We start from the raw sequence: 21,887 nt of genomic DNA, 5'->3' as shown, positions 1-21,887 counted from the left end.
TGAACTTTCTTTAAATTTGTGAAGAATAAAGTTTATTCGTTTGCGTTGTAAATGCTGTATGACAATATTTAGCAAACAATTTTAAGATGGTATTCTGCACCTATTTGGGTCATTCCAGGGTTTCGGTGCCTTTTGTGTCCTCAGTAAAGATCATTATCTTACTGCCTTAAAATGTAGAACAATATCCATTTGAAAGCTGTCTTAGTCATAAATAACACCATTTGAACTCCGAAAACAGGCGACATAGGAAATGAATGGGAAATACGAAAAAATAGGAAAACTCAGAGAAACTTTTGGTGGTACAAGCTACAGATCAGCCACTGTGCTGAAAAAAAAGTGTTCAGCAATGAACTCTAAAACATCAAGAGTGCAAATAAGACACCCCCCCCCCCCCCCCCCCCCCACACCCCACACCCCACACCCCACACACCCCACACAAACACACACACACACACACACACAGAGAGAAATGAACTGGTAAGACTGAAACAGCAAATTTTGCCCCAAACTATATAAAAATTATGTAATCATAATAACTCCAAAACTATAGCAAGGAGAGTCAAAAGGTAGGTATCGTTTGAAAGAACTTTTTTAATTTTTTGAAAATATAAATTACATTACATTTGGACATTGTCCTGCCAAAAAACAGCGGATAAAATACAATTTAAATATATAATTTTTATTATGATTTTGCATATCTTTCTTATTTGTCATGGAATAACTCAGGAAGGAAATAAGGTAGGAGGAAAATTCTTTTTTAGTGAAGTACCCCTACATGTTAGCTGCATCTGGATAAAAAAAAATAAAATAATAATTTTGGATAAAGGAATCAAAAGTTACAGCATTTGGAAAAGAGACAGCCTTTTTGTACAGTCTTTGACACCCCCTCATGGGCAATTTTTTCTCCATGAAGAATATATTGTCATAAAAGCAATAGATTATGTTAATTTTGGGCTCATTTTAATTGTAATAATATGCTGTAAAAAATGAAGTGCCATTTTCAATTATCTGAGAATGTTTCATGAGCTGTATAATCTTTTTGACACATTGCAGTACATTATTTTATAGATTATGAAAAAAAAAAAAAATTCTATTTATCAGCAAATAACTCAGCAATACTTAAGAATTTTTCATTCACTGTAAAGTTCAGACTCTAAGCTTTCAAATGACATCAACTTTGTGTTAATCAAGGCAAGATGTTTGAAAAATATGGTAATGAATATTTTCGCAGCTAGGTGGCGCCTGCTGGCGGTACACTCGGTTTTAGAGGGATTACTCAGCACTCGTTAGGAGTTAATAAATGGATGCATTAAAAAGCTGAGATCCTAAGCTTTAAAATGATATATAATTTGTGTTGTTCCATTCAGTGGTTGCTTAGTAATAAAAAAATTCTTTCCGAATGGGAATAAATCAAATAAAAAAATAAAAAAAGCTATAGGCCGCCTATTGGCGGTTATAGGACATGACACAAATTAATACATTTTGAAGCCACTAGACGGCGCTCTTCTCACTTGATTTTTTTTTTTTTTAGGCCTGCACTCTATTTTGATGTGAAATGTTGCATTTATTGAAAAATAAAATAAAATAAATAAAATAAAAATATATATATTAATTCTAATGGAAAAAATAGCTCATAAAAATTATATAATTAAAATTATATAATTAATGCAAAGTATCATAAAAATTCTAAATAATAATCAGAAAACATTATAGAACAAAAATATATTTGAATCCTGGGAAAAAGTAAAGTAAAATTTTAAGGCTTCGCCCGTTTTCGGGCGGGAGGAAGCTAAGTGTGACTATTTTACGAAGAAGCCCAGAGGGTTAATTTAATATTTAAAAGCATCATTTCGTTTTTACCATCATTGCATATTTATCTATTTAACTTTTTTTTTTTTTAAGCATTATTTATGTTATAAAGGTATTTGTAAAGGCAAAAATGCAGTTGAAAAAATCGATTTAAGGGGGCAAATATTGTCCCTTACTGAAAAAGGTGTGACTGAAGAGTGGGGGTACGCAGAAGGATATTAAAGCCTCTTGGGGTACAACCACTGGGACTGGGTTAAGGAATAGAACAAAATAAACATCAAAGCACAATACACATACCAAGGGCAGAAAGTAGGCCTAATAGCCTATTCCCATGGTTTGAATATGACACAGCCCCACCTAAGATATTTTTCACCAGCCGCCACTGCCATGTGCACCAAAACATTTTCTTTATTTGATCTAGTAAATGTCTATAATTGAATGTTGGCTATACAACCTTAAATGGGTTTTATTTAAATGTTTACGTCACAAACAGTTTACACACAACAAACATTTAAGATTTTATTGTCATAAAAAAGGGTAAGATGTTTATACACACGTCTGAAGTCTAACAGCATCAAAACGACCTTCAGTTAAATGTAAACCTAAGTCTTTTAAAGCACTGCTAATACACTTGGCAACAGTAGTATCTAGAAAAAATGGACAGAACAAAGAAAATGACTCTAAACTTCTCTTTAGTTTAGAAGTCAAGCACACAGTATTTGGTAAAGGAAAAGAACAAACAATGGTTTGACTGTATGTGGGCGAAGGCTCACTGTAATAGTCGTACCATTTTAAAACACTCAAAAACAAACAAAAGTAAAACATAGGAGAAAGCATTACAACCAGAAAGTCAAAAAGTTCATATGAAAAAGAACAAACTATGATTTAGACATAATTTGTTAAGAAGCACAATAATATACCCCTTCACAGGGTCAAATTTATGCATAGGCATCCGCACATGGGTTGCATGTCCAGAGGGGGCCCAAAAATGCTGGGGTAAACAATAAATGATAAATACCACCCTCACCCAGCATTCAGAGCATTAGCAGACAGCCACTGGATTAGAGAAATGTAAATCTGAAAACCATAAGTGCAACAATTAATACATTCATTTGATTTAAACTGAGGCAGTTATGATCTGAGAACAAAGGAGCTGTAATAAAAACAGCTGTCAACAAAGAGTGATCAGTGTTACAAAATAAAATTAGTCAAATATTTAGGAAGTTATTTCCAGTCATATTGATCAAGCTTTGAGTAAAATGTAACCGGGAATAAATAGTTGCAGTTCTGAACACTGTGGTTTGTAATACAGAAAAAAACACATGAATTTACCATGTTTCCCTCATGTGATCACATGGATTTCACATGGGAACATTTCCGAAACCACATGTTTCCCATGTGCATAATAGCCTGTGTGTTTCACATGTGTTTTTCCTGTACAGTGCCCACTTGACTACATGATGACAGCCGCAGTAATAAGATGTAAATTTGTAAATGTATTACAAGGGAGCCTATAGCCTGATCAGTCTCATTAATAATTCATGATGCATTACATGCATAGCCTATTTCACATGGCTGAAACCTAATTCACGCGCGCGAAAAATATATGGGCTAGCCTATATATATAAAGTATACCTTTTTTTTTTTTTGCATTAAATATTAATGAGACTGATCTGACTCCATGGGCTGTGTCTATGAAATTTCTTGGAAAGATATTTTTGCAGTGATTCGTCAGCTTCCCGTTAAAAATCAAAGATGGCACTGCTGTGAATAAGGTCTATGGGTACCCTTAAATAGGGCACTATTTGAGGGGACAGTCATTTGTAGTGGTGTCCGAACCCATAGTGGACATTATTGAGTGAACTCATTCAATCCCACAGTGACGAGTGTACAACTGCGCTCATCAGCTAGATAATACCCATAATGCACTGTGTGAGAGTCGAGCGCTGCTGAATAAGGTCCCGTGTTTAAATTGAACCAGTGGTTGCAAAGGGACTCTAAAAGGCAGAGTGTTGCTTACCAAGGCTGAAGGAATATCCCGGCTTACATAGAGTTTTTATCAACATATAACATTCCAGTTACGCCAAGAGAATTTGCAATATTTGACGCCATTCCATCAGGCACAATCATGCTTTTTAGGTATACTGGCAGACTTCCACTTACTTCTGTCTCCCTCCCCGATGTGGCTGAATCACCAGTTGGAAAAATCTGTTTTTCCCAACTTCCTCAAAATAATAAGAACATTCGTGCATTATTTCAGAAAGAAATTGTTTCTATTCCAAATGTTACATTTTATTGGAACTGATTTGTAAATGACATTGACTGGAAAAAGGTTTGGATGATTCCTCACAGATACTTGATAGTAAACTTGATACTTGATAGGTGAAAGAAGTGTCATTCATAATAATTCACAGATATTACCCTGTTAATCATTACATGGTTAAATTTAAAAGAGACATCAATACAAACTGTTCTATTTGTGAAGACCACCCAGAAAGTGTTTTGCACCTCTTTTGGTATTGCTCACACACCAGAACATTTTGGCAAACCTTCAGCAGATTCATCATTGACCATAAAGACTTTACCTTATTGTGAATGAATGTTGTATTTTGTTTTTATAGAAGTCAAAGTAAAGAAAAGATGTACTTCATTATAAATTTATTAATTCTTCTTATTAAATTCAACACTAAAAAACCTAATGTTGTATTTTTTTTCTCCATGAAGTTGTACATTATATTAATCTGATTTCTGGCTCCAACAACAAAAAGGCAGTTAAAACTGTCAACATATGGTCCTCTTTCTCTTTGTAATGGCCCATAAGCTTCCCCAGGCAATATTGTATTGTATTATGTTTACGTAGCCTACTATAATCTTGTATGTAGTTATGTATATTTTGGTTAGACATCTGTGATTTGTACCTTTTTTTTGCAATAAAGATGACTTAATAAAAAAAAATATATTTTTTTTAAACTAGATAATACCCAGAATGCACTGTGAGAGTCGAGCACTGAATAAGGTCCCGCGTCTCGCCAGAAGATGGCGCCGCAGAATCAAATCATCCATCCATCCATTTTCCAAACCGCAGCTTATATTTCCGTCCAGCGTATATCATACAGGTACAAATTCCTTTTTAATTTATTATTAAATTGTTTAGTTACGGTTTATACATAGTTTCCATAGCAGCGTTCAGGATAAATATTTTAATTAGGCCTAGGCTAGGCTACTACTGGAACTGCCAGTTTGCTACATTTCAATTAATTATTAAACAACATGCACAAACTATGCAAGCGGCAGCTCACTCACTCGTTTTTATCAACTGCTTCAAATGGACTATATTAGTGGAGTAATGTAGGGAATAGTGAATGAGAATGCGATTTCGAACACATGTGTCCTCCATTGCAGGCCCATTTTGTCTTCCTTTTCTTAGAGAAACCCGTTAATCCTCGCGCATCTTTGCTGTAATTTCAACATTGAAAACTGGTAGGTGAGACGTTAATTCTGAAAACATTTGTGCATCAACAGTCCTCGGCTCCATGCATTTGTAGCCTAAATGCAATCATTTAAAAATGTTGCTGGATACCAACAGGAAAGGCCTAATAATAAGAAAAGCAAGCTTGTAAGTTAGGAGTATGGTAATTTTGTACTATTTTCTTTATTATTATTATTATTATTATTTAAATGGTGAACAATAGACCATTCTTAATGTGAGGACGCCAAACCGTTTGCTCCATCAACTGAATGGTCAAAAGATAAATATTCTGCAACATTTCTACATTTTAATGCAACACTATTTAATGCTACAGTTTATATAAAAACTTTTTTATTTTAATGATTTATATAGAAATTTGTTGAGCTTTTGCTTCATGAATAAGGCAGGGATTTTGTTTTATTGCTGTGTTGTATCTGCCATATGACCTTGATGTCAAGGACACATTCTTTCACTGGTATGAGGGAGTTTTTATGGCGGTTGATAAGCACTTGCTTCCATGTGCTCTGTGAATAATCACATCTAACAGCAATTAAGGCTGGTTGTTAGATGCTTTTGATTGCGCCCCAAATAAAACTTTAGCACTGCTGTGAATATGTAAGTACACCCCATGAAACGTGTCCTTTATCAACATATATGTGGACATAATGATAATTCAGTCAGTACTGAAAGTGAAAGTTATGGTGACATAACAAATAACAGTGAAAAAAACAAAAACGTTCTTGCCGTTACTTTGTATTATTTATACGATTTAAAAGCAATTGAATTGTTTCAAAGTAAATCCCACACCATTTTTTTTGGGTGTATTTTCTTTCATTTAAAATGTTGCCCATTCCTCTTTCATGTTTCACACAACATTGAAATCTGAACTTTGACTTGTTTTTCTCTAAACTCCTTGTCTTTCTTCTGAGAAATTCCTTTGTGGATTTGCTTTTACAGTTCAGCTTCATCTGTTGTACAGGTTGCTTCATGTTCTCCTCAAGCACTATTTGGTATAATATTATAATAATAATGCTATAGTGTCATTTAATAGTAGACATCATGATTTAAAGTTTGGCTCTGAACCAGGGACATTTTGTGAGACCTCTGGCCTGGACAGATTGCCATTGGTCTGAAAAGGTTTCCAGACATCTTATGTACAGTGATGGTTGAAAATACTAAATTCATTTTCATAAGCTTCAACAATCTTTCTTCTAAGGGCCTCATTCAGCTCTTTTTAACTTGGCATGATGGCTCTACGTACTTCAGTGCTTACGAGCAAACATGATCAGTTTATTGATGTACATAAGGTGTGATATTCCTCTTTAAAGATGTTCTAATCTGCACTTGATTTAGTGATAAATGTACGGGTGTACTGACTGTTTCCACATTAGAAATATATTTAAGGCGTTTTTTAGGCAGTAGTAGTTAATACAAACAAAGTAGTTTGACCACAATTGGTCAAAGCAATGTACTTCAACTTGCAGTTGTCTGCTTTAATTAATCATTAACTAATGATTTGCAAATGTATCATTATGTTATGACTCTACTTGTTGAGGCACATAATGACTATTAACTAATTGTTAAGTAATATGGCATTTTAGGGTTTTGACAGTTTGCACATGCAATGAATGTAATGTCAAAGAATGTGTTTGAAGGATGAGTAAGTTAGGCTGCACACAAATATCACGCTGTAAATGATCTGTTGTTTCTAGTTTAATGAATTAAATTTTAATAAAGAATTTTAAACTGACTTCTGTTCTGTGTGTTGTCATAATTGACGTAACATCTAATAATCAGTAATATAACTGTGAAATATTTTTTGCATACACGCCTTTAGCTTTCATTCTTTTTTTAAGCGTGTAACAGATTGTAGTTGGTTATGTTGTGTGTATATATATAAAAATACCATAATCAATTATACTGCATAGTAACTTTACAGTATTTTAAAATACAGTGCAAAAACAAGCACTGTAATTAATTTTACAGTATAAAAATGCTGTAAGTTATTATACGGTATGCTGTGAAGTACTGTTGTCAGATTTACAGTAATTTTACTGTGGAATAAAATACTGAAGCTTGCTGGATATTTGTTGCCCGTAAGTTACTGTTGATTTTACGTAACATTTTTGCTGCGCGGATCGCGGATAATCCGTGGGTCGGGCGGGCCAAGTAATAAAAACATTCCATTCAAATTAATCGAGGGTGGAAGACAGATAAATCATTATAATGTGTTGAGTTTAGTAAAGACATGGAACCCTCATCACGGTAAAACGCAATGAACGTGCGTGACTCTTTTACTTTCGTTTTCAACGACGTAATTCTCTTCAGGGAAAACCAATCAAGGAAAACATATCAGGGCTCGAGTAACGCTTGTCAGGGACCATAGACTGCAAGGGAAAAGTGAGAGATAATTGTAGGCCAACTACTTGCTCAGCCGGACAAATGCCCTGATTAAAACCATTTTTAATATAGGCTAAAAAAAAAAAAAAAAAACTAGGGAATCACCGAAAACGTGAGGATGATTCTGTTTTATTTCATTTAATGTAAGTGGCGATTGATAGCCTATAACGTTAGTTGATAATAATATAGGCCAACCTAATGTAGGCTACTGACGGTAACAATGTCGCGCAGTTATTTATAACATATTATAGTTAAGAAACATTATAGCCTAGGCTACACACGACCAGAGAGCTGTTTTCCTGAATGCCATCAAGATTGAAACCGAGACTGATTTCATAACAATTCAATAAACAAATAGTTAAAATTAAGTCACTTACATTTTAGACGCAATGACTGTTTTTGCTGTTTCAGCAGCGAAAATAGTTCCAAACAAAGATCACAGCAGAACCATCGCGCATCTCACAGCAACACTTGTTGCATTACTGAATGATTCAGCGCTTTGAACGAATCGGTTGAGTCAAAGATTCAATTACCCATTCATAAACTGCCTCATTCTGAATAAATCAGCCGTTTGAATGAATCGTTTGAATGAATGACTCAATGACTCGCTCATTAAGACGGTCGCCTGCCGCCTCCTACTGGCGGTTTAGTTTCATAAAGTATCATTCTTTTCAACATTTCTTATTTGTATATTCAAAAATATTTAAAATAATCTAATTTAATACAGTTATAATTTTTCAATGTAAATTATTTAATTTGATTGGTAACAGCCTAGTGTCTTATTATTTTAATTGAATATACTGATCAAATTTAAGAATTTGAAATGAAAGATGGAGCATAGGCCTACATTTAATAAAATTAGGGGAAAAGTGCCCTTTATAAAAGGTAAAAAAAATTATTCTGAGTGTTTTTAAACAGTGATGTAATGAAACATTGACAATTTAAGTTTGAAGGGAGTAAAGCATCTGTTTAGGCTATTAAGGAAATTTAATTTTGCCAAAAGAAGAACTTTTATTTTAAATAAATGTTCATTTTAAATCAGCCTACTTCAGTGTGATATGTTACCATACTATCATGCTTAACACTAATTTGAATAATTGTAATGTGATGATCAGATGCAGATATCTAAATCAAAGAATATGGGCGGTTTTGCGGGTGGATTATTTATTTTTAACAGTGGATTCGGGTGACTCAAAGTGCACCAGATTAATGAATTTATCTTTAAAATGTACAAAATTTTCTTACGGGGGGGCAAGCCCCCGGACCCCCCTAGAGGTCACCCCCCTAATATCACTAAACCTTCATAGTGAAAGTAAGGTACTCTCCTGCACACCACTTTCATTTTAAACTGATAACTTATGGTTGCTTCTGTAGTCAAAGTCTTGTGTGATCTATGTGATTTCCTGTCATGTTAGCTGAGGTCTGCAGTTATTTCAATCTGAATCCTCCCGTTACCAGCCCTTAAAGGGGACCTATTATGCCCCTTTTCACAAGATGTAAAAAAAGCCTCTGATGTCCCCAGAAAACGTATTTAAAACCCCGTTGCACACCGGTGCACGCCGTTTCCAGTAAACATGACGTTCAACCCGGAAACCGTAGCAAAACGTTGCGCACCGTTTTGAACTTGAACATGCCCCTTGTTCGTGATGGAGAGCTGACCAACACATATCTGTCACTGTCTCTAATGAGAAACCTCTCCATTCCTGTGAAAATCACAAAACAAAATACAAACAAACACAGTTACTGATTTACATCTATGGGCAAACATATTTGTTATAAATATGACAAATGATAAAAGTTCACCAACCTGTTCATTCTCATCATCACAGCCACATCCTGTCATGTTTAGAGTCCACTGTCCTGTAGGAAAAATTTAGACAAATTTAGCCCATATGATCATAAATAAAATGTAAACTACACTACAGTTCAAAAGTTTGGGTAAAATAGATTTTTTTTTTTTTTTTTTTTGTGGAAAGAATTAAACCTTTAATTTTAAATAAATGCTGTTCTTTTGAGCTTTCAAAAATATATTAGAGTTTCCAGAAAAATATTAAGCATCACAACTGTTTTCAACATTGATAATGATGAATGCTTTTTAAGCACCAGATTGGCATATTAGAATGATTTCAGAAGGATCATGTGACACTATAAGACGGATAAATGACTGCATCACAGGGATAAACAGTTATTTTAAATAGTAATATTTCACAATTTAACTTTTTTATCAAATAAATGTAGCATTGGTGAGCATAAAGACTCTGATATACTCATGGTGAAGTTATGGTTTGTTCTTCGCTTAGGGTTAAAACAAAGTTCAAAATAGTATGTGACCAGCGGTATAATCTTATCGAACATCCGACACTGTCCACACTGCTGAGAGCGGCGTTTAGATGAATATGTAAATATGTGCTGCGCACTTTTCTCTCTTTATAACAAAATAAACACAACAAAATTTTGAAAATAGCAAGTATTTTTAAATAAAGCATAAGAAAAGCATCTGATCATAGCAATGTGGATATGTTTGAACAAGCTCTGCAATTCAGCACTCTAGTAAACATCACGTTTAATTATATAGCACTTTATACAATAGATAGCTTAAAATCAAGCATCTTTACCGTATTAAACATGAAAACATTTCATCAGAAGTACAACTTAATTTTCTACAATATTAAAGCAGATCTCCTGTGTGTTCATGTTTTCACTCGCAGACATCTGACCTCGACGGACTGAACAGGAGAAATAAAGAGGAAAAGATTTTCCACGTGAAAGAAGGCGGAGCCTCAGCGCACACCTATTACTTATTTGCTACGGGCAAATGGTAGTACAAGTTTACCACCCGTACTGAACTTTTCTGGAAAGTTCACTTTGGCAAGCTGTTTCGAACTCCTAAAACGAACTCCAAACGAAGTTCGTTTTGGCCTGATTTTGTTCAAAATTATGTCACATTAGTTTGTTCTTAGATTTCACTTGAAGTATATAGGGACCTTAAGAGACTTTTTTCTAAATACATCTTACCAAACCCAAACTTTTGAACAGTGTATAGGCTACACTATATCAATATATAAGAAAAAGTACATACAATGAATGTGGTATTTTGAAACAACAACAACAACAACAACAAAAAACACACCTGTTCTTCATCATTGGAATTGGCACGCCTTGATACTGGAATCCATTCCCTAAAAATGAAGATAAATTTAACATGGCAGCACTAGATCGACCAAATGTTGGTGCAGTCTGCTGTACTGTTTATAACCTGATCCTGGAGCCTCTACCACTGCACATTTTGAACATTCCTTTGTCTGACACACCCATTTCAGGTCTTTACTAATGAGCTGATGACCTCAATCAGTTGATTGATTATGGAGACATATGTGCATTATAAACAATATAGGTTATAAATTACGGACCTTGTTCACAGACTGATCATGATTATGCACTATTATTCTGCCTTTCCACAAACATAAAATTATGATTTAAGCAAAGGTTTTTTTTTTCTTTTTTTTTTCATAAAAAACTAAATGTATATTAAAACACAATAATTTGTATTTTAAAATTGCTCCATTTTAACTTTTTTTTAACTTTTTTTTGTCAGGACATTTTGTTGATCGCTTGGTTTCTATTTCTGGAGCATCATGCTTGTTAGTCCTCAGACTGTTATGACCAATCTCAGTGGTTTAAAATTCTACTTCTCATAACTGCACATTAAAAATCAAATATAATATGACTGGCTGTGATTATGTCAAAAAATAGCGTATAACTGGAAAAAGTGTTAATTCATGCTAGGTTTGGACATAATTTATTACTGTAAGGCAATATTAAAATATAAACAAAACAAACAAAAAATTTAAATACAAAAGCTCCAAACCCTCACGTCACACTGAGACAAATGAAGTGTTTAAACTCACGGCTTGGTTTTGAATATGACAACACCAACAGCACCGAGAAGAGCAATGATGATTAAAGAACCAAACAGACCCCAACAGATGGCGCTGGATTCTATAAAGAATGGTGGAGATACAGGAAGCGAAACATTGTCAAGTTCAAACTTCTACAACGTTACTGTTATTCATGAAAGGCAGACAAAGACTATATCCATTTATACAGACATGGGTTATCACAGATTAGAGTTATCCTGATTGCCATGTCCAGAATTGAGATTAATATGATACAGGGATATCCAGTTAAAACAATTATATATCACAGTTTTGAAATTCCACATAATGTAGACTTTTAATCTTTTTGTATCTGATAAATTGTAGCATGCATAATTATATTTTTAATGCCAAATGCATAAATGTAAATGTTCTGTTTGCTGCCTCAATTAAAATTTAGAAATTCAGTTCATCACCATGTGCAGCACACAACTTTTCATTGGATAAGTGTTTCAAGAATGACAAACAACATGTATCATAACCTATATATATATATATATATATATATAAAAAAATAGACTCACCAGTATGAACATTCATATACAGAGAACCTGATGAGTTTCCATACTGGTTTGAAGCATGACAGATGTACAAGCCATTAAAGTCAGGGGACAGTTTTGGGGCAGGAAGCTTGTTGCCTTTAAAATAGGGAGTACTTTTATTGTCTCTGTTAAAATAGAGAGATATGAAAGATAACTGAACATACTGGTAAAACAAGGTTGGATAACATCTGGAAAATTTGCCCACAAACACCCCAGCAACCATTAAGAACTGCTCAACCTTCCATCTATCGGCCTCTCTCTCTGAAACCTACAAAAAACCTTCATGCATCAAGCCTATGACCTTTGCCCCTGGTTAGTAGATGCTCAAACACAACAAAGTTGACATGAAATCTAAATAGACCCGATTTATTTTCTTAATGCATGTTACTGGTCTTATTGTAAATGATTCACAGGGGAAGAAACAAAATTGTATAACTTGCTCTCCCTGTGATACGACTTGATGTCTATGACATGAGATCCATGTTGCAGTTAAGCCAATCACACTCAGATCTGCCTCCATTCCAGTATGCAGTGCTCACTTTTCACAATCCAATCAACAACTGATGGATAAAATCTTGTCCCGTCCAATGTTTTTTTCTTGCTCACTAAACCATTTCATAAGAAACATGTCCCAATATAGTAGTCAAATTCTAAAACCTGTGAACCACAATATGCAAACTTGTCAGCTTTGTGCAGGCGTTAAAAAATGGTTAGCTTAGAGAATAACTGCCACTAAGATAAAGTTGTTTAGTGACTATTTGTCAACATGCCTTTGAATCAATAACGTATTACCTTCTTGCTAATTATCTGTCTGATTTCCCTGTAAAGTCAAAGTAAATAGATAAAAAAGGAAATGCAAAATTCAGTGCTGAAATACAATACAAATGAGAAGAAAAGGAAGAAAAGTTCCGGGCCTTACAGACATCACTATGCACTAAAATATCGTAAAAACACTGACAAATAAGCAAACACTAAATTTGGGCTTCTCTAGTCAAAATATTATATAGAACTGAGTGCAGACATTTTTTTTGCAGTTTTATATTACCTAGTCCAGGTGTAGATGGTTGGTTCTGGGTTACTGTCCACTATACACTTGAATTCTTTAGCATTTGTTGGACTGTCAGGAATTATAACCACTGACTCTGGAGGATCTAGGAAAATAAATTATGTAGCAAAAATAACTATATATATCCATAAACAGTATTTACTCTATGTGAAACTGAAACCTTTAGGGTTCACAGGCAGAAACATGGCAATCTAAACCATAATTTTTAAGCTGTGGGTTACAGAGAAGGAATAAGCGCAAAGTTTCCAGAATAGTGATGCCTTCACACCATGTCAGAAACATGTTAAATTATAAGTTCTCAACTTAAATTAACAAGTGATGTTCCTCATGGCCACATGGCACACACAAAACAAACACATCACAACCTGTTTAGTCTGATTCAAAAATGACTCTTATGAGTTGGTTTTCATAGAATCATCCAAACGACTCAAACGTAGGAGTTTGCCAGTCTGACAAATCCTTGAATGAACTCACAGAATCCATCAGAACAGCTGCTGAAAGGCTTATTTACTGAAATATAAGTTCATGTTAATGCATCATTGCTTCATTACAGCCATTATTATACTCTTATTTTCTGAGCCATGAAGAAAGCAAAAATATGTTCACTCATGTCTTCGTTATGATTATCGTCATCCCCTATTTTTTTTCTGCACAAAAAACCCAAGACAATTTAATATAGATAACTGCATTTAGAATGTGAAGTTTGTATTTTATATGAAAAGTATATAACAGTCATTTGTATGCAAGCTGTTGGTTGATACTTCAAATACTTACAATGAATGTTTATTGTGTAGTTAATTACGAGGTCTTCTCTTAGGGTGTTGTGCTTCACCACACACTGGATGCTCTTTTTGTTTAAATGTTTGAATGGGACTCCAAGTAGGTAGGACACAACAGTAATGGTCCCATCGGGGTGCACTGTATGGTTGGTTTCAGTCCTCAGAGAGTTTTCCAGATCTCCTAATCTCCACATCACTGCTGGAGCAGGCCAAGCATTAGAGGCAACGCATGATGCCAATGTAGCCTCAAAACAACCAGTAGCAGGAGCTTCCGCTTTCACATTAACCACAGGACGGGCTGCATTTGAAATAGAAAAAAAGATAATCATTAAATCATTCAACTGTAAAAACTAACTGACTATACTAACTAAAATAGCTTAGTCTGCTGCTCTAGGTCTTCTCATAACTACCAAAAGCATGTGAAATATAAATGTAACAAATTTTTCTAGCACATAGAAGAAAGGCCCCGATATACTTCGATAGTTCTTTTTCGTTCTTCGTTTAAGGGTAATGTTAACAGGGATAAGCATTTATATGTCATTGCTGTAAATCAGAGAAAAAATATGAACAAGCCATCATACCAAAAACTGTGGCATTGATGTCCGTTTTAAATGCTCCACTTGGAAATAAGTTGAAAACGCATGTGTAGATCCCGTCATCTAGAAGCCTCATTCTGAGCAGCTGAATTGATCCATTTTTCTCTGCAACGTTTCCAATGAATTGTACTCTGTCCCCCAATCCATTTTTGAGTTCAGGTTTGCCATCTGGCCGAATGGCAAAGAAACTATTCTCTTCAGGGTTTTCTCTTGTCTTTTTCATCCATATAATACGAGTTATACTTTCATCAGTCTCAGTCAGCTGACACAACAAAGTGGCATTCTCTCCATAAATGGCTGTTGTATCATGACCAATAACCTTTACACCTTTAACAGAAAAAAAAATGCACAAAGTACATGAATTAGCAAACACGGTACATGGAGATGTTCAGTTGGGCAAGTAGCATGAAGCAGAGCCGTTGGCAATGCCTGGAGACTCAGAGAACCTTTAATGACTTACTTTCTTCTGCAGAACAAGTTTTGGTTACTCTTGACTTCTGTTTGAACAAATGTCCCAGGACATTAAAAAAATCTGTATGTTCTACAAAATAAAGAAAGTCATACAGGTTCGGAATGACATGAGGTTGAGTACATTATGTAAGGGTTAATGCCCGACGAGGTGTCCATTATCAGGTATTAATGGACGACGGCGAGGCGTGAACCGTCCGACGCGCAGCGGAAGTCCATTAATACCTGACAATGGACACCTCGAAGGGCATTAACCCGCTTATACCATGGTCACTTGCCAAATAACACATTTTTAAAACATTAGTTTATATTTTAATTAGTTTTACAATCGAAATCTAAAGTTACAAGTTACAAACAATAACTTGGTTTCCTTGGTTACGCCTGACGGTTTATTTAGGTGTGCATTATCACTTTTTAACGGACACCCTGCAGCCAATCAGAATCGAGTATTCACCCAGACCATGGTATAAGACAGAATTTAACCTTTTGGGTGAGCTCATTAACAGCCACAGACACTCTTTCAGCATGGTCCTAAAATTTAGAATCAAGTGCCCATTTATTTTGTAAACAAAACCAAAACAAGACGTGACAGTTGAGTCGGTTATATATAGGCCTCTTCTCGAGCTGATTGGATAGATAATTTGAACGTGTTCCTCCCAAACTTTGTTAATAAAACAGTTGTCAGGGTAATTGTTCTGTGCTTGTGTGTTTTTTTTTAATTGGTTTTTGGTTTAAATTCCTGAAATAAGTTCTGTGGTGAACACAAGCTTAAGAAATTTTTATGTTTTATGCTATGACATAAAATACATCAGTAATACAGTAATAATAATAATATGATTTTTAAAGCTTTTACTTGTCTTGCTAACAAGTGGTTAAATGGAACTACAGAGGTTGTCAGGGACATTAAATGTCATCAGCCGAACAGGAAAACTCCGCTTTCACAGCCTTTTAATCACACTCTTGCAAACTATACTAAACTTTCAGGGAAAACGTTTTTAAACAAAGACTGAAAGAGTTGTCAGTAGTAACGGTGACGTTAAAGTCATGCAAACGCAGTGTAGTTTGTTTATAGCCATGATTAGCTTTTTACTTCTGATGATTGTATTTACGCTTCAAAATTCAAGCTGTTCATTTGTGAAGATTATCACGATGAACAAAACGTGTAAGAATCATAAGCTGTTGTTAGTCACAGACCATATTTTCTGAAATAATCCAAAAGCCAATGGAAAAATCCCAGTGGGTTTTTATCATTACGACATAACTTCAGAACTTTAGTCGCATGCTAGTTAACGTCATCACTAAAACACACAGGCAACACTGTGGTGTGGGGGTTTAAGGTAAACTTTAGGGTCACAGAAGATTAGTCCAAATTGCAGACCCTCAGGCAATTTTTATGATAAATTCCAGAATCACAGCATGAATGCAATACTCAGACAGCTCCTTTCTACTTGAGGATGGAAGTCCAAAATCTAAATTGTTGATCGAGCTTATGATTCAGCAACATTTCAAATCACCATTTTTTTTTTTTATGTGTAATTGAAAATCATCTTATTTATGATAATTAATTTATAATAATTAAATATTCCATATACATGTGTAATTTAGTTGAATAAGAAGTAAGCAGCAATAGAAGTAAGACAAACAGAATCCCAGTCAGGGGCGATTCAAGGATTTTTATTTTAGGGGGGCTCAGCCACCAATGAGGTTATGATTTAAAAAAAGTAACAGTTTAGTTTAGGGTCTAATTCTCACTATAAACTAGTTGCATATTAACATGCATATGGCAGGGTTTTATAATCACTGAGGTCCCAAACGTGAGGTTGTTAGGGGGGTTCGGGTGCTCCCCCAAGAATTTTTTTATTTCTCTGATCTATGTGCATTTTAAGATGTTTTGAAGGCCAAAAAAAAAAAGAAAAAAGAAAATGGATAACAATAGCTTTAAAGCCATGTCAGTGGGCAGTAGATTATTTTTCTCCATCACCCTCTTTTTCTCTTTGTTTTTATCTTGCCCTGTCTCTTCTCCTCCTAAAGCTGAGATTTGACTGATATAGGCTTTTCATTTTTGTCTGTCAGTGAAGAAAGTAGCCTAAACATAGTGTCAACTGAGTGGTTGATTTATGTATAATTTTCTGACACGTTCATTTACTGAAGGCTACCAGGAAAACTAGGCGACTAAGTTTATTAAATTAATTCACAACATGTACACATTCATTATTGATCTTATGCCTAATACAGGGCCGTAGACAGGGCTTTATAAACACAGAGGTCCTAGATTGTCAGCAGTCAGCAGACACAGCTCATTGAGGGGGAACAGGAATTCCGGAAGGGAACAGAATCGACTGCTTCACCGGATTCGGGACAACAGCTTAGATTTCGAGACTATCCCGATTATTTCGGGACGTCTGGTCACCCTATAGAGCAGGGGTGTCCAAGCTCGGTCCTGGAGGGCCACTGTCCTGCAGAGTTTAGCTCCAACCCCAATTAAACACACCTGAACCATTTCAGGTGTGTTTAATTGGGGTTGGAGCTAAACTCTGCAGGACAGTGGCCCTCCAGGACTGAGTTTGGACACCCCTGCTATAGAGCATCACAGTCCCGCCCACAGCCCGAGAGCGCTTAGGTACAGGTGTTGCACCAAAAACTGTGACCCATCAGATTCTGTGACCCAAGAGGGCGCTGTTGCACACATTTTGATAGTTGCCTATCATATATTGTGACCTATCATATATTGTGACCTATGTGGTACTGAGTCTGTGATGACTCTAATTAATTAAACATGTGTCTATATTAGTCTGAATGGATGCTATATCAACCCTAAAACAGTATTTTGAAGTTTGAATCCTTTATTAGGCAGTTACAGTGAGGTCACACATTTTGATAGCTGTCTATCATATTTTGTGACCTATCATATATTGTGACCTATGTGGTACTGGGTCTGTGATGACTCTAAATAATTAAACATGTGTCTATATTAGTCTGAAGGAATGCTATTGCAGACCAGAAACAGTATTTTAAGTTTCACTCATTAATTATGCAGTTATAGTGAGGTTACATATTTTAACAGCTGAATATCATATATTGATGTGCAGCAGCGCCCTCTTGGGTCACAGAATCTGATGGGTCACAGTTTTTGGTGCAACACCTGTTTTTTGGGTGCAACACCGGAAGTAAATTTCCCATTCATTTCTCCCATTGACGTTTTGGAAAATCCGTATGTAAGGAGTTTTAAAGCATGTCTGAGGATAACCAGCTACGGCTGAACTCATAGGCATACAACATATTATTTCGAGTGAAAAAACGACGAGAAAATCCCAAAAAGTCAAAGGTACAAGACATACTTTCATACTGTACATATTTTCATTTCCGAGCGAAGGAACTACTCATCCCATAAACCACCGCGCCTCACTGAAGTCGACTGAAGCCACAACCGCGAAAGAGCGAGCGACTTTCAAATCTGACGACAGCCACGCGTGACGCGAACCTTTCTTGTGCAGTTTATAGCAGTTCATAGCAGTTCTTTCAGTAGTAATCGTGTAAATAATAGTGATTTTATAGGTATTGTGTATTGAATTTTATATTTAAGGTTAGTAAAATATTTGTATAACCTAACTTATATACAATGTTACATTGATAACCATTTATGCAGCCTACTCACCTGAAGTTCTTGCGTAGATGAATGAAAATAAAATAAAATCAAGCATCAGTGTCACGGGAGAGAAGACAGTCCATCGACCCATACTCCAAATAGGCTATACCTTCATTCGTTGTATTAATCTTTCACCCTGTTATTTCAGCTGCGTTTGCCTTTAGTCCATATACATTGTTTAATTCGTTTTCTAAGATGAACGGAGACATAATAGTGATGACTAAGCAAAGAGACGATTCTGAGCCGACTCCCGTGTGGAAGATCCGAATCTTCGGCTAGCCGGCCAGGGTTGCCAGATGCCAAGGTTTTCCAGCGCAAAACCTAAGGATGGCTGACGCGAAACAGTCGTTCCGAAGCTTTGCGAGATCCCGAAGCGCAGATGTTTCGAAACACTGATCCGAAGCGTGATTCAAAACACCTATGTCACGTGACTATGGCCAAACGAAGCCTCGAAGTGTTTCACTAAGTGTTTCATCAGGTGTGGTCCGCCGAATCAGCGTTTGATTGACACGGTCGGGAACAGACCACACAGTCGCACATCTGTATAAAAGTGAAATCAACGCATCTTGACCTCGTGGGTTTTTGTGAGAGGAGTTTGATTTTGAGATAGCGGATTTTTTGGTGATATAGTGACATAGTGCGATTTGATTAGTTATAGGCTATTTAGGCTTGCATTTAAATTTAACATGAATTTAAATGAAACTGGAAAGAGATAGCAGTAATCTTTCCTCATTTGTATGTCATAGCTAAAAAAAATATCTTCGCCGTCGGCGTCAATGGCCTCGTGGTCAGTGCGCCGACATGTAGCGCCTTTGCACTCGGGCGTCCCGAGTTCGAGTCCGAGTCCCGGCTCGTGGACCTTTCCCGCCTCGTTTTTTGGTCATCTCTCTACTGTCCTGTCACAATAAAAGGAAAATCACCAAAACTATATATATATATATATATATATATATATATATATATATATATATATATTTGCATGCCAGTAACAAGTGTCCCTTGTGAGAGGATTTTTTCAAAGGCTGGAGAAATTATCTGTAAAAAAAGAAGTAGTCTACTGTAAGTCCTTCCACAGCAGAGAAATTAATATTTTTGAATAAAAATCTCTAAAAAAGTGAGACATTGTGGCTTGATTTCTTTTATTAATATTCATTTTGCAAGACCAAAATAACATTATGCACAGTGAGGAGCCTATAGGTTACAATCTTCACATATTAGAAAATTATAATAATAAAAAAACTACACATTTTTTTAATGGCTCGTCAAGGTTGTTTCAGATCAACACCTGCAAGTGACCACCAGGTGTCACCGTTTAGACGGGTGTCGGATTGATTCGAAGCCTCGAAACAATATAGCACATTTGGTTCAACTGTTTCAATTGCTTCACGAGGCCTCGATCTGGCCATCACTAGCAAAACCTCCTCAAAAACCGCGAGAACGCACAAAAAAAAAACTCCCCTTTTTTTTTTGGCTTGTTTCTCGTTTAAACACATTGAAATCATTAACAAGCTTTAAAATTACCCATTTTGTAATTTGAATTACATTCTAATGGGAGCGGCAGCGCAATACTTTGATATATATATATATATATATATATATATATATATATAGATCAGAATCAGAATCAGAATCAGAAAGAGCTTTATTGCCAAGTGTGCTTGCACCCACAAGGAATTTTTCTTGGTACTGAAGCTTCCAGTGCACATATACAAATACAAATACAACAAGAACATAGTAATACAAATTCTAAGAATGAAAATATATAATAAATAAATAAAAATAGTATAAAAGTAAAAAAGTAGGGTCACAGTTGGGTTTAGTCTGAATAAACATTTACAGATTATGAACATATTTACAGTATTTTGAGTAGTATGAATAATATAAATATCACCTGAATTAGAGAATATTACACTAGACAGTGGGAGTCTAGCGCATGTTACAGATTATAAACATATTTACAGTATTTTGAGTAGTATGAATAATATAGATATAAATATCACCTGAGTTTATTGCACTAGACAGTGGGAGTATTGCACTTACAGGCATATGCTTTGGGGGGCATGTTAAGTGTTCAGAAGGGAAATGGCCTGTGGAAAGAAACTGTTCCTGTGCCTGGAAGCTCTTGTGGCCAGTGATCTGTGTCGCCGTCCTGACGGTAACAGTTCAAACAGGGGGTGTCCAGGGTGAGTGGAGTCTGTGATGATTTTACCTGCTCTCTTCCTCACTCTGGAAGAGTACAGGTCCTGGAGGGTTGGCAGGGGGGCACCAATAATCCTCTCTGCAGTCCGGACTGTCCGTTGTAGTCTCCTGATGTCCGATTTGGTAGCTGAACCAAACCAGACAGTGATGCAAGTGCTTAAAACAGACTCAATGACGGCTGAGTAGAACTGGATCAGCAGCTTCTGTGGCAGATTGAACTTCTTCAGCTGGCGAGGGAAGTACAGTCTCTGCTGGGCCTTTTTCACAATGGAGTCAATGTGATTTGCCCACTTCAGGTCCTGGGAGATGGTAGAGCCCAGGAACCTGAATGACTCCACTGCTTCCACAGTGCTGTTCATGATGGTGAGAGGGGGGAGTGCTGGGGTGTTTCTCCTGAAGTCCACGATCATCTCCACTGTTTTGAGTGTGTTCAGCTCAAGGTTGTTATAACTGCACCAGACAGCCAGCTGTTCAACCCCCAGTCTGTAAGCAGACTCGTCACCATTTTGGATGAGACCGATGACAGTGGTGTCGTCTGCAAATTTCAGGAGCTTGACAGAGGGGTCTTTAGAAGTGCAGTCATTAGTGTACAGGGAGAAGAGCAGTGGGGAGAGAACGCACCCTTGGGGGGCGCCAGTGCTGATGGTGAGGGTCCTGGATGTGAGTTTCCCCAGTCTCACTAGCTGCTGCCGGTCCGTCAGGAAGCTGGAGATCCACTGACAGATTGTGGATGGCATGGAGAGCTGTGAGTCAGTTTGGCTGTGAGAAGATCAGGGATGATGGTATTGAAGGCCGAACTGAAGTCCACAAATAAGATCCGTGCATAAGTCCCAGGTCTGTCAAGATGTTGCAGGATATAGTGCAGTCCCATGTTGACTGCATCATCCACAGACCTGTTTGCTCTGTAAGCAAACTGAAGGGGATCCATCAGAGGTCCGGTGATGTTCTTCAGATAGGCCAACACCAGTCTTTCAAACG

General features: G+C 36.2%; 1 protein-coding gene across 2 annotated transcripts; it reads right to left on the bottom strand.

Moving 5' to 3' along the window:
• Positions 1-3,466: 3,466 nt before the first annotated feature.
• LOC311299051 (nectin 1a-like) lies at positions 3,467-18,971 on the bottom strand. 2 transcript variants are annotated; one of them, XM_084422442.1, is made up of 9 exons: positions 18,720-18,971; positions 14,582-14,923; positions 13,996-14,298; positions 13,201-13,306; positions 12,138-12,280; positions 11,587-11,677; positions 10,809-10,857; positions 9,486-9,538; positions 3,467-9,381 (listed from the first exon to the last, which is right to left on the bottom strand). In XM_084422442.1, the coding sequence occupies exons 1-8, from the start codon at positions 18,799-18,801 to the stop codon at positions 9,524-9,526; spliced, it is 1,131 nt and encodes a 376-aa protein (XP_084278568.1). In that variant the 5' UTR covers positions 18,802-18,971; the 3' UTR covers positions 3,467-9,381; positions 9,486-9,523. The 2 variants fall into 2 exon arrangements, 1 of the variants encoding a protein (XP_084278568.1); XR_014629035.1 differs by lacking the exon at positions 3,467-9,381 and adding an exon at positions 10,294-10,404 and having other exon boundaries at positions 9,516-9,538.
• Between the last annotated feature and the right edge of the window lie 2,916 nt (positions 18,972-21,887).

Source organism: Rutilus rutilus (genome assembly GCF_951802725.1).
Source record: "Rutilus rutilus genome assembly, chromosome: 10".
NCBI lineage: Eukaryota > Metazoa > Chordata > Actinopteri > Cypriniformes > Leuciscidae > Rutilus > Rutilus rutilus.
This window is presented reverse-complemented; position numbering and strand designations above follow the sequence as displayed.

Excerpts from the sequence above, each read along its gene's own strand:
- LOC311299051 (XM_084422442.1), bottom strand. The coding sequence starts at position 18,801 with ATGGGTCGATGGACTGTCTTCTCTCCCGTGACACTGATGCTTGATTTT. Across the intron at positions 14,299-14,581 it reads CATCAATGCCACAGTTTTTG|CCCGTCCTGTGGTTAATGTG; the intron begins GTATGATGGCTT and ends TTTCAAATGCAG. Across the intron at positions 10,858-11,586 it reads GTCATATTCAAAACCAAGCC|GGAATGGATTCCAGTATCAA; the intron begins GTGAGTTTAAAC and ends CTTCATTTTTAG.